The sequence below is a fragment of the Salmo trutta genome, chromosome 39, assembly GCF_901001165.1.
Source record: "Salmo trutta chromosome 39, fSalTru1.1, whole genome shotgun sequence".
NCBI lineage: Eukaryota > Metazoa > Chordata > Actinopteri > Salmoniformes > Salmonidae > Salmo > Salmo trutta.
Window position 1 is genome coordinate 2,180,481 of NC_042995.1, and position 13,001 is coordinate 2,193,481.

The 13,001-nt window shown below is 40.2% G+C and overlaps 1 protein-coding gene across 2 annotated transcripts in view; it reads left to right on the top strand.

Moving 5' to 3' along the window:
• The window catches only part of drc11 (dynein regulatory complex subunit 11), a 73,791-nt gene extending 68,056 nt beyond the window's left edge, over positions 1-5,735 (top strand). For both annotated transcript variants that reach the window (XM_029740896.1, XM_029740897.1), the window contains 2 exons: positions 930-1,168; positions 5,537-5,735. In XM_029740896.1, the coding sequence (XP_029596756.1) occupies positions 930-1,168; positions 5,537-5,686 (389 nt within the window). In that variant the 3' untranslated portion in view covers positions 5,687-5,735. The remainder of the gene's footprint in view (positions 1-929; positions 1,169-5,536) is intronic.
• The last annotated feature ends 7,266 nt before the right edge of the window (positions 5,736-13,001 follow it).

Genomic DNA, 13,001 nt, shown 5'->3' on the forward strand with positions numbered 1-13,001 from the left:
TAGTGGTCTGTATTGGTCTTTAGTGGTTTATAGTGGTTTATAGTGGTCTATAGTGGTTTATATTGGTTTATAGTGGTCTATATTGGTTTATAGTGGTTTATAGTGGTCTATAGTGATCTATAGTGGTTTATATTGGTTTATAGTGGTCTATAGTGGTCTGTATTGGTCTATAGTGGTCTGTATTGGTCAATAGTGGTTTATATTGGTTTATAGTGGTCTATAGTGGTCTATATTGGTTTATATTGGTTTATATTGGTTTATAGTGGTTGATAGTGGGTTATAGTGGTCTATATTGGTCTATAGTGGTTTATAGTGGTCTATATTGGTCTATAGGGGTCTATATTGGTTTATAGTGGTCTATAGTGGTTTATAGTGGTCTATATTGGTCTATAGTGGTTTATATTGGTTTATAGTGGTCTATATTGGTTTATATTGGTTTATAGTGGTCTATAGTGGTTTATATTGGTTTATAGTGGTCTATAGTGGTCTGTATTGGTCTATAGTGGTCTGTATTGGTCAATAGTGGTTTATATTGGTTTATAGTGGTCTATAGTGGTCTATATTGGTTTCTAGTGGTCTATATTGGTTTATATTGGTTTATAGTGATCTATATTGGTTTATAGTGGTCTATAGTGGTTTATAGTGGTTTATAGTGGTCTATATTGGTCTATAGTGGTTTATAGTGGTCTATAGTGGTCTGTAGTGGTCTATATCTAGGCCAACCTGATAGCTATGGACAGACAGAATATGTGGATCTTTCATTCCCTAAAGCCACCAGAAATGAGTTGACATGAAAAATGCTGGTGGAATGAATTCATATGATAGGCCCACCAGTAAACATGCATCTTTTCAAATATAATGTTGTATTCATTGTCCACTTCTGGTTTGAACTCTAACTTTTCTATCCCTGTCTGTGCTATGTCCTCCAGTGCTGTGGAGGGAGCTGCTATGTGGCGGCGGTGCTCGCCTCACCCCCAGCCTGGACCTGAGTTCCCTGGCCAAGGTGACAGACGGCTACACCCAGGGCCACATCCTGCAGGCTGTGAGGCAGGTGCTGATCCCTCGCAGGCTGGCCCAGCAGAATACCAGACCACTGACCGCTGAAGAGTTCATCCCTCCACTGGCCAGACAGGACCCCGTCTACAAAGAGGAAGAGGAGGCCTTTAAGGTTCAGTAGCATCAATCAATTAATCACCTTTGATTTACATAAATCTTTTTTACATATGTTTATCACCAAAGTGCTCAGTATAGCCTTACTCCCACAGAAAGGAGGCGACAATTGGAAAGTTGTTATGCCATTATAACAGTTCAAATGGTCCTCTGTATCTCAGTTGATAGAGTATGGCGTTGCATCTTAGGATAGTGGGTTTGATTCCCGGGACCACACGTATGTAAGAAAGTAATAATATGTACAGTGAGGGAAAAAAGTATTTGATCCCCTGCTGATTTTGTACGTTTGCCCACTGACAAAGAAATGATCAGTCTATAATTTTAATGGTAGGTTTATTTGAACAGTGAGAGACAGAATAACAACAAAAGAATCCAGAGAAACGCATGTCAAAAATGTTATAAAATGATTTGCATTTTAATGAGGGAAATAAGTATTTGACCCCTCTGCAAAACATGACTTAGTACTTGGTGGCAAAACCCTTGTTGGCAATCACAGAGGTCAGACGTTTCTTGTAGTTGGCCACCAGGTTTGCACACATCTCAGGAGGGATTTTGTCCCACTCCTCTTTGCAGATCTTCTCCAAGTCATTAAGGTTTCGAGACTGACGTTTGGCAACTCGAACCTTCAGCTCCCTCCACAGATTTTCGATGGGATTAAGGTCTGGAGACTGGCTAGGCCACTCCAGGACCTTAATGTGCTTCTTCTTGAGCCACTCCTTTGTTGGCCACCAGGTTTGCACACAGGTTTGCACACATCTCAGGAGGGATTTTGTCCCACTCCTCTTTGCAGATCTTCTCCAAGTCATTAAGGTTTCGAGACTGACGTTTGGCAACTCGAACCTTCAGCTCCCGCCACAGATTTTCGATGGGATTAAGGTCTGGAGACTGGCTAGGCCACTCCAGGACCTTAATGTGCTTCTTCTTGAGCCACTCCTTTGTTGCCTTGGTCATGTGTTTTGGGTCATTGTCATGCTGGAATACCCATCCACGACCCATTTTCAATGCCCTGGCTGAGGGAAGAAGGTTCTCACCCAAGATTTGACGGTACATGGCCCCGTCCATCGTCCCTTTGATACGGTGAAGTTGTCCTGTCCCCTTAGCAGAAAAACACCCCCAAAGCATAATGTTTGCACCTCCATGTTTCACGGTGGGGATGGTGTTCTTGGGATCATAGGCAGCATTCCTCCTCCTCCAAACACGGCGAGTTGAGTTGATGCCAAAGAGCTCCATTTTGGTCTCATCTGACCACAACACTTTCACCCAGTTGTCCTCTGAATCATTCAGGTGTTCATTGGCAAACTTCAGACAGACATATATACAGTGCCTTGCGAAAGTATTCGGCCCCCTTGAACTTTTCGACCTTTTGCCACATTTCAGGCTTCAAACATAAAGATATAAAACTGTAATTTTTTTGTGAAGAATCAACAACAAGTGGGACACAATCATGAAGTGGAACGAAATTTATTGGATATTTCAAACTTTTTTAACAAATAAAAAATGGAAAAATTGGGCGTGCAAAATTATTCAGCCCCCTTAAGTTAATACTTTGTTGCGTCACCTTTTGCTGCGATTACAGCTGTAAGTCGCTTGGGGGTATGTCTCTATCAGTTTTGCACATCGAGAGACTGACATTTTTGCCCATTCCTCCTTGCAAAACAGCTCGAGCTCAGTGAGGTTGGATGGAGAGCGTTTGTGAACAGCAGTTTTCAGTTCTTTCCACAGATTCTCGATTGGATTCAGGTCTGGACTTTGACTTGGCCATTCTAACACCTGGATATGTTTATTTGTGAACCATTCCATTGTAGATTTTGCTTTATGTTTTGGATCATTGTCTTGTTGGAAGACAAATCTCCGTCCCAGTCTCAGGTCTTTTGCAGACTCCATCAGGTTTTCTTCCAGAATGGTCCTGTATTTGGCTCCATCCATCTTCCCATCAATTTTAACCATCTTCCCTGCCCCTGCTGAAGAAAAGCAGGCCCAAACCATGATGCTGCCACCACCATGTTTGACAGTGGGGATGGTGGGTTCAGGGTGATGAGCTGTGTTGCTTTTACGCCAAACATAACGTTTTGCATTGTTGCCAAAAAGTTCGATTTTGGTTTCATCTGACCAGAGCACCTTCTTCCACATGTTTGGTGTGTCTCCCAGGTGGCTAGTGGCAAACTTTAAATGACACTTTTTATGGATATCTTTAAGAAATGGCTTTCTTCTTGCCACTCTTCCATAAAGGCCAGATTTGTGCAGTATACAACTGATTGTTGTCCTATGGACAGAGTCTCCCCCCTCAGCTGTAGATCTCTGCAGTTCATCCAGAGTGATCATGGGCCTCTTGGCTGCATCTCTGATCAGTCTTCTCCTTGTATGAGCTGAAAGTTTAGAGGGACGACCGGGTCTTCGTAGATTTGCAGTGGTCTGATACTCCTTCCATTTCAATATTATTGCTTGCACAGTGCTCCTTGGGATGTTTAAAGCTTGGGAAATCTTTTTGTATCCAAATCCGGCTTTAAACTTCTCCACAACAGTATCTCGGACCTGCCTGGTGTGTTCCTTGTTCTTCATGATGCTCTCTGCGCTTTAAACGGACTTCTGAGACTATCACAGAGCAGGTGCATTTATACGGAGACTTGATTACACACAGGTGGATTCTATTTATCGTCATTAGTCATTTAGGTCAACATTGGATCATTCAGAGATCCTCACTGAACTTCTGGAGAGAGTTTGCTGCACTGAAAGTAAAGGGGCTGAATAATTTTGCACGGCCAATTTTTCAGTTTTTTATTTGTTAAAAAAGTTTGAAATATCCAATAAATTTCGTTCCACTTCATAATTGTGTCCCACTTGTTGTTGATTCTTCACAAAAAATTACAGTTTTATATCTTTATGTTTGAAGCCTGAAATGTGGCAAAAGGTCGAAAAGTTCAAGGGGGCCGAATACTTTCGCAAGGCACTGTATGTGCTTTCTTGAGCAGGGGGACCTTGCGGGCGCTGCAGGATTTCAGTCCTTCACGGCGTAGTGTGTTACCAATTGTTTTCTTGGTGACTATGGTCCCAGCTGCCTTGAGATCATTGACAAGATCCTCCCATGTAGTTCTGGGCTGATTCCTCACCGTTCTCATGATCATTGCAACTCCACGAGGTGAGATCTTGCATGGAGCCCCAGGCCGAGGGAGATTGACAGTTATTTTGTGTTTCTTCCATTTGCGAATAATCGCACCAACTGTTGTCACCTTCTCACCAAGCTGCTTGGCGATGGTCTTGTAGCCCATTCCAGCCTTGTGTAGGTCTACAATCTTGTCCCTGACATCCTTGGAGAGCTCTTTGGTCTTGGCCATGGTGGAGAGTTTGGAATCTGATTGATTGCTTGCTTCTGTGGACAGGTCTTTTTTACAGGTAACAAGCTGAGATTAGGAGCACTCCCTTTAAGAGTGTGCTCCTAATCTCAGCTTGTTACCTGTATAAAAGACACCTGGGAGCCAGAAATCTTTCTCATTGAGAGGGTGTCAAATACTTATTTCCCTCATTAAAATGCAAATCATTTTATAACATTTTTGACATGCATTTTTCTGGATTTTTTTGTTGTTATTCTGTCTCTCACTGTTCAAATAAACCTACCATTAAAATTATAGACTGATCATTTCTTTGTCAGTGGGCAAACGTACAAAATCAGCAGGGGATCAAATACTTTTTTCCCTCACTGTAAGTGGCTATGGTTAAAAGTGTCTGCTAAATGGTATATTATTATATTAAAAACATGTTTTTGCCTTTGTTGTGCTGATTGGTCTACATCTATTATGATAATCGGATATGAATTCAGTATTATTACTATTATCATTATTTTATTATGAATTCAGTATTATAATCAGATATCAATTCAGTATTATAATCAGATATCAATTCAGTACTATAATCAGATATCAATTCAGTATTATAATTAGATATAAATTCAGTGTTATAATCAGATATCAATTCAGTACTATAATCAGATATCAATTCAGTACTATAATCAGATATCAATTCAGTACTACAATCAGATATCAATTCAGTACTACAATCAGATATCAATTCAGTATTATAATCAGATATCAATTCAGTATTATAATCAGATATCAATTCAGTGTTATAATCAGATATCAATTCAGTATTATAATTAGATATCAATTCAGTATTATAATCAGATATCAATTCAGTGTTATAATCAGATATCAATTCAGTACTATCCGATGAACTCCATATATACATTTCAGAGTCATGCTCCAACAATCACCACATGAGGGTGCTGTGTTCCTACAGTTAGGAAGGAAATGCCACTGTATAACAGGTTTTATTTTCTTCAATTGTGGATTGATGGTTGCGAATGTGTTTCCAGATGTGGTACGGCAAGACACCTTTGGGTAAGAAGAGGGCACGGGCGGCCAAGGCCATCGAGGAGGAGGGAGAGTCGGGCAAGGACAAAGACAAGCGGGGCAGTGGGAAGAAGACAGGTAAAGAAGAGAAAAACAAGAAGAAAAATAAGTAAATGCCAAAGACAAAAGATAGATGTCGTCAACATTGGGGGGATATACAGATAGGGACTTTCAGGGGATGTGATTTACATTCCTAGTTCTTAGATGCCGTGAGGGAAAAAAGTATTTGATCCCCTTCTGATTTTGTACGTATGCCCACTGACAAAGAAATTATCAGTCTATAATTTTAATGGTAGGTTTATTTGAACAGTGAGAGACAATAACAACAAAAAAATCCAGAAAAACGCATGTCAAAAATGTTATAAAATGATTTGCATTTTAATGAGGGAAATAAGTATTTCACCCCCTCTCAATCAGAAAGATTTCTGGCTCCCAGGTGTCTTTTATACAGGTAATGAGCTGAGATTAGGAGCACACTCTTAAAGGGAGTGCTCCTAATCTCAGTTTGTTACCTGTATAAAAGACACTTGTCAACAGAAGCAATCAATCAATCAGATTCCAAACTCTCCACCATGACCAAGACCAAAGAGCTCTCCAAGGATGTCAGGGACAAGATTATAGACCCACACAAGGCTAGAATGGGCTGCAAGACCATCACCAAGCAGCTTGGTGAGAAGGTGGCAACAGTTGGTGCGATTATTCGCAAATGGAAGAAACACAAAATAACTGTCAATCTCCCTCGGCCTGGGGAATTGATATCTGATTGTAGTACTGAATTGATATCTGATTATAGTACTGAATTGATATCTGATTATAGTACTGAATTGATATCTGATTATAATACTGAATTGATATCTGATTATAATACTGAATTCATAATAAAATAATGATAATAGTAATAATACTGAATTCATATCTGATTATGATAATAGATGTAGACCAATCAGCACAACAAAGGCAAAAACATGTTTTTAATATAATAATATACCATTTAGCAGACACTTTTAACCATAGCCACTTACAGTGAGGGAAAAAAGTATTTGATCCCCTGCTGATTTTGTACGTTTGCCCACTGACAAAGAAATGATCAGTCTATAATTTTAATGGTAGGTTTATTTGAACAGTGAGAGACAGAATAACAACAAAAAAATCCAGAAAAATGCATGTCAAAAATGTTATAAAATGATTTGCATTTTAATGAGGGAAATAAGTATTTCACCCCCTCTCAATCAGAAAGATTTCTGGCTCCCAGGTGTCTTTTATACAGGTAACAAGCTGAGATTAGGAGCACACTCTTAAAGGGAGTGCTCCTAATCTCAGTTTGTTACCTGTATAAAAGACACCTGTCCACAGAAGCAATCAATCAATCAGATTCCAAACTCTCCACCATGGCCAAGACCAAAGAGCTCTCCAAGGATGTCAGGGACAAGATTGTAGACCTACACAAGGCTGGAATGGGCTACAAGACCATCGCCAAGCAGCTTGGTGAGAAGGTGACAACAGTTGGTGCGATTATTCGCAAATGGAAGAAACACAAAATGACTGTCAATATCCCTCGGCCTGGGGCTCCGTGCAAGATCTCACCTCGTGGAGTTGCAATGATCATGAGAACGGTGAGGAATCAGCCCAGAACTACATGGGAGGATCTTGTCAATGATCTCAAGGCAGCTGGGACCATAGTCACCAAGAAAACAATTGGTAACACACTACGCCGTGAAGGACTGAAATCCTGAAGCGCCCGCAAGGTCCCCCTGCTCAAGAAAGCACATATACATGCCCGTCTGAAGTTTGCCAATGAACATCTGAATGATTCAGAGGACAACTGGGTGAAAGTGCTGTGGTCAGATGAGACCAAAATGGAGCTCTTTGGCATCAACTCAACTCGCCGTGTTTGGAGGAGGAGGAATGCTGCCTATGACCCCAAGAATACCATCCCCACCGTCAAACATGGAGGTGGAAACATGCTTTGGGGGTGTTTTTCTGCTAAGGGGACAGGACAACTTCACCGCATCAAAGGGACGATGGACGGGGCCATGTACTGTCAAATCTTGGGTGATTTGTTGTTATTCTGTCTCTCACTGTTCAAATAAACCTACCATTAAAATTATAGACTGATCATTTCTTTGTCAGTGGGCAAACGTTCAAAATCAGCAGGGGATCAAACCATTTTTTCCCTCACTGTATGTTGGACGATACATTTACTACCAGTCTATGAATGTAAATGTCATGACGCAGTATAACGGTAACAGTCGATCATGTTATGATCATAATGAAAAAAGTAACTGTTTATCTTGTATGAGACCAGATATAAAGTATGTCAAATAAATCATTGTTATCGCAGTGTAAATATTTAAGATGAAAATAAATGTTCTTGATTTCAGTCCAAATGGATCACAGCAGTATCATTTCATCAGATTCTATTTAGGGGAAGTTTATTTTCAGTGTCTGACTATTTTGACCATTAGAAGCTAATTAGCCTTGTTGATGAGCGCCGAGTTGTTTAAACTGGGGGCTCTGAGCTGCAGTGGGGGGGGGGGCATACAGAGACTCACAAACCCCCCCAAATACACCCCGTCGCAGCCGAGCCCCGGGCTCCCCTCTCTCCCCTGTCCTGAGACAAATCATCATTAACCATCCCCAGAACCACGAAACCGTGCAACGATGGAGGGATTCCTCTCAAATGTTAGCTGCTAACCGTAATGACGAAAAAACACAGCAGAAAGATAAATGAATTCATGAAACAAACGGTGACTTGTATTTCCTGTCTGTCTTCCTTTCTCTCTCTTCTTCTCTCTCCGTCTCTCACTCTCTCTCTCTCCCTTTCTCCTTTCCTCAGCCATCATTGGGTTTGCGTGGCTTCTGTGCCATAGAGTCTGTTAATTAGCCTGTGTAATTGTCATTATTGCCAGTTACAGCCAGGGAGGCTTGAGGCACTGTGCAATGTAGCAGCACCTTGTCCCAGGTCGCCCTGTGTTACTGTTTACACCCAGTTAGCACTAACAAGCCAGCCTGCCCCTGCCAAGCGGCTGACCCACTTCCCGGCCCCAGCAAGCCTCTACTAGCTCCCCAAGGACCAACTACCCCCCCCCCCCCCCCACTGGCCAGCTTTAATCAAGTATTAGTCAATGGGAAACCAGATCCCCATTGTCCACCACAGCATAACCCTAACCTTGCATCTGTACCCTCTTGTCTTTTGGGTGTCTTTGTCTCCCCCCACTCTCTTGTCCCTGTCTTTATTGTCATCCTCTACCTTCCATTTCTGTCTGTCTGTCTTTCTCTCACTGTCCCATCCCATCGCTCTCTCCTTTTCTCTCTTTCTTTCTTTCTCTCTCTCTCTCTCTCACTCTCCTTCTTCTCCATCCCATCTCTCCTCCTGCCAGGTGGGTTTACAGAGCGTGACAAACACTGTCACCTTTCCTGCTCCTTGTAGCTTAAACCAACATCTAATAGAATTATTCATGTGTGTGGACCACCGCCTTCTCACCCAAGAAAAGGCCCTTAAGCAGTCTTTAATGTGACGACGAAGCTGTTTTTTACTCCAGTGGTGTTCCCTTTGGGGCCTATTTACTGTAGTCTGACTGAGGTGAACCATGACGTGCATTTATCCAGAATAACACATTCACAATGTCTTAATGCACAGATAATTAGCCAAAGCGCAAAGACAGCATTGCGTTTGGTTAATTGTTTACAGTGTGATGGTTACTAGCGTTAGAATCAGCTGACCTGTATCTCAGACAGACTTATTTATTCGATTTTGCCCATCTTCTCCTCCTTCATGCTTCATTTCTTCATTTCCAAAAGACTGGATTTCTCCGCATTTTTGTGGCGATGATAATTAAGCATTATTTGATTAGATGAATCATTCTTTCATTTCTGTGTTTTGTGATGACAGAGTCGGGGGTGATTCCACCCTGTGGTCATGGCAGTAATAACATCAAGACCTCTGTCGACTCAAGGAGACTTTTAACCATTATTTTGCAATTCCTATTTATGTCCCTGTCTCTTGGCTTGAGGGCCCAGTTCTCCATACACAGCCATACTTTCTCTCTCAACCCCTGACCTAGTGTTCCTTTTTATGGTGATGTATCCAGTCTTTCCACCCAGTCCTCAGCCAGAGGTGGGAAAAAATGCTGATATGACCTAGAAAATGTTCAGCTCAGGTCCCAGCTCCAGTCCCAGCGCCAACCTGAGCTCCATTCCTATTCCCAACCCCAACCCCAGCACCAGCCTTCCTCTGTAGCCCAGGGGGAGTGATGCTCTGACAGGCTCATTTGCGGTGCGATCCCCTGGTCTACTGGGGCCCTGTACTGGGACAGAGTGACAGCTAGGAGCTCCCTGGGTGGGAGGGGGACACAGGCTCAGGGGGGTTCCCAAAAGTTCCTATAATCTTTTTCAAGGCAGCATCTACTTTAAAACCATGAAACCTTCAAATAATGTTTGAGATCTTTCCTGTATTCCACTGTTCTATTGTAATAAAATACATGAATACCATATACATAAACCATACATATACCATATACATAGACCATACATATACATAGACTATACAAATACATAGACCATACATATACCATAGACCATACATATACCATACACACAGACCATACATATACCATATACATAGACCATACATAGACATAGACCATACATATACATAGACCATACATATACATAGACCATATACATAGACCATACATAGACATAGACCATACATATACCATATACATAGACCATACATAGACATAGACCATACATATACATATACCATACATATACATATACCATATACATAGACCATACATAGACATAGACCATACATATACCATATACATAGACCATACATAGACATAGACCATACATATACATATACCATACATATACATAGACCATACATATACCATAGACCATACATATACCATATACATAGACCATACATACACATAGACCATACATAGACATATACCATACATAGGCATAGACCATACATATACCATATGCATAGACCATATATAGACATAGACCATACATATACCATATACATAGACCATACATAGACATAGACCATACATATACCATATACATAGACCATACATAGACATAGACCATACATATACCATATACATAGACCATACATATACATAGACCATACATAGACATAGACCATACATATACATAGACCATACATATTCATAGACCATACATAGACATAGACCATACATATACATAGACCATACATATTCATAGACCATACATATACCATAGACATAGACCATACATACACATAGACCATGCATAGACATATACCATACATAGGCATAGACCATACATATACCATATACATAGACCATACATAGACATAGACCATACATATACCATACACATAGACCATACATAGACATAGACCTAACATAGACATAGACCATACATATACTTAGACCATACATATACCATATACATACACCATACATAGACATAGACCATACATAGACATAGACCATACATAGACATAGACCATACATATACATAGACCATACATAGGCATAGACCATAAATATACCATATACATAGACCATACATAGACATAGACCATACATAGACCATACATAGACATAGACCATACATGTACCATAGGTCATACATATACCACATACATAGGCCATACATATACCACATACATAGACCATACATATACATAGACATAGACCATATGTATACATAGACCATACATAGACATAGATTATACATAGACATAGACCATACATAAACATAGACCATACGTATACATAGACCATACAAATATCATAGACATTGACCATGTAGACCATACATAGAAGTAGACCATACATATACATAGATGTATAGTTCAAACGTTATGCTGATGACATTTGAGACAAACTCAGGAAGCTAGGCCAATTTGAGCTGGTTAGTATTATCTGGTTGGTTAGTATTATCTGGCTTTTAGTATTATCTGGTTGGTTAGTGGTTGGTTAATATTATCTGGTTGGTTTGTATTATCTGGTTGGTTTGTATTATCTGGTTGGTGAGTGGTTGGTTAGTATTATCTGGTTGGTTATTGTTATGTGGTTGGTTAGTATTATCTGGTTGGTTAGTATTATCTGGTTGGTTTGTATTATCTGGTTGGTGAGTGGTTGGTTAGTATTATCTGGTTGGTTATTGTTATGTGGTTGGTTAGTATTATCTGGTTGGTTAGAATTATCTGGTTGGTTAGAATTATCTGGTTGGTTAGTATTATCTGGTTGTTATCATTGTGTGGTTGGTTAGTATTTTGTGGTTGGTTAGTATTATGTGGTTGGTTAGTATTACAGTATTTGGTTGGTTAGTATTATGTGGTTGGTTAGTAATACAGTATTTGGTTGGTTAGTATTATGTGGTTGGTTAGCATTACAGTATTTGGTTGGTTAGTATTATGTGGTTGGTTAGTATTACAGTATTTGGTTGGTTAGTATTATGTGGTTGGTTAGTATTATTTGGTTGGTTAGTATTATGTGGTTGGTTAGTATTACAGTATTTGGTTGGTTAGTATTATGTGGTTGGTTAGTATTATGTGGTTGGTTAGTATTATCTGGTTGGTTAGAATTATCTGGTTGGTTAGAATTATCTGGTTGGTTAGTATTATCTGGTTGGTTAGAATTATCTGGTTGGTTAGTATTATGTGGTTGGTTAGTATTATCTGGTTGGTTAGAATTATCTGGTTGGTTTGTATTATGTGGTTGGTTAGTATTATCTGGGTGGTTAGAATTATCTGGTTGGTTTGTATTATCTGGTTGGTTAGAATTATCTGGTTGGTTAGTATTATGTGGTTGGTTAGTATTATCTGGTTGGTTAGAATTATCTGGTTGGTTAGAATTATCTGGTTGGTTAGTATTATCTGGTTGGTTAGAATTATGTGGTTGGTTAGAATTATCTGGTTGGTTAGAATTATCTGGTTGGTTAGAATTATCTGGTTGGTTTGTATTATCTGGTTGGTTAGAATTATCTGGTTGGTTTGTATTATCTGGTTGGTTAGTATTATCTGGTTGGTTAGTATTATGTGGATGTTAGTATTATCTGGTTGTTGAGGTCTCTGGGACAACATGAGGTCTCTGGGACAACATGAGGTCTCTGGGACAACACATGAGATCTCTGGGACAACATATGAGATCTCTGGGACAACACATGAGGTCTCTGGGACAAAACATGAGGTCTCTGGGACAACACATGAGGTATCTGGGACAACATATGAGATCTCTGGGACAACACATGAGATCTCTGGGACAACACATGAGGTCTCTGGGACAAAACATGAGGTCTCTGGGACAACACATGAGATCTCTGGGACAACACATGAGGTATCTGGGACAACACATGAGATCTCTGGGACAACACATGAGATCTCTGGGACAACACATGAGATCTCTGGGACAACAC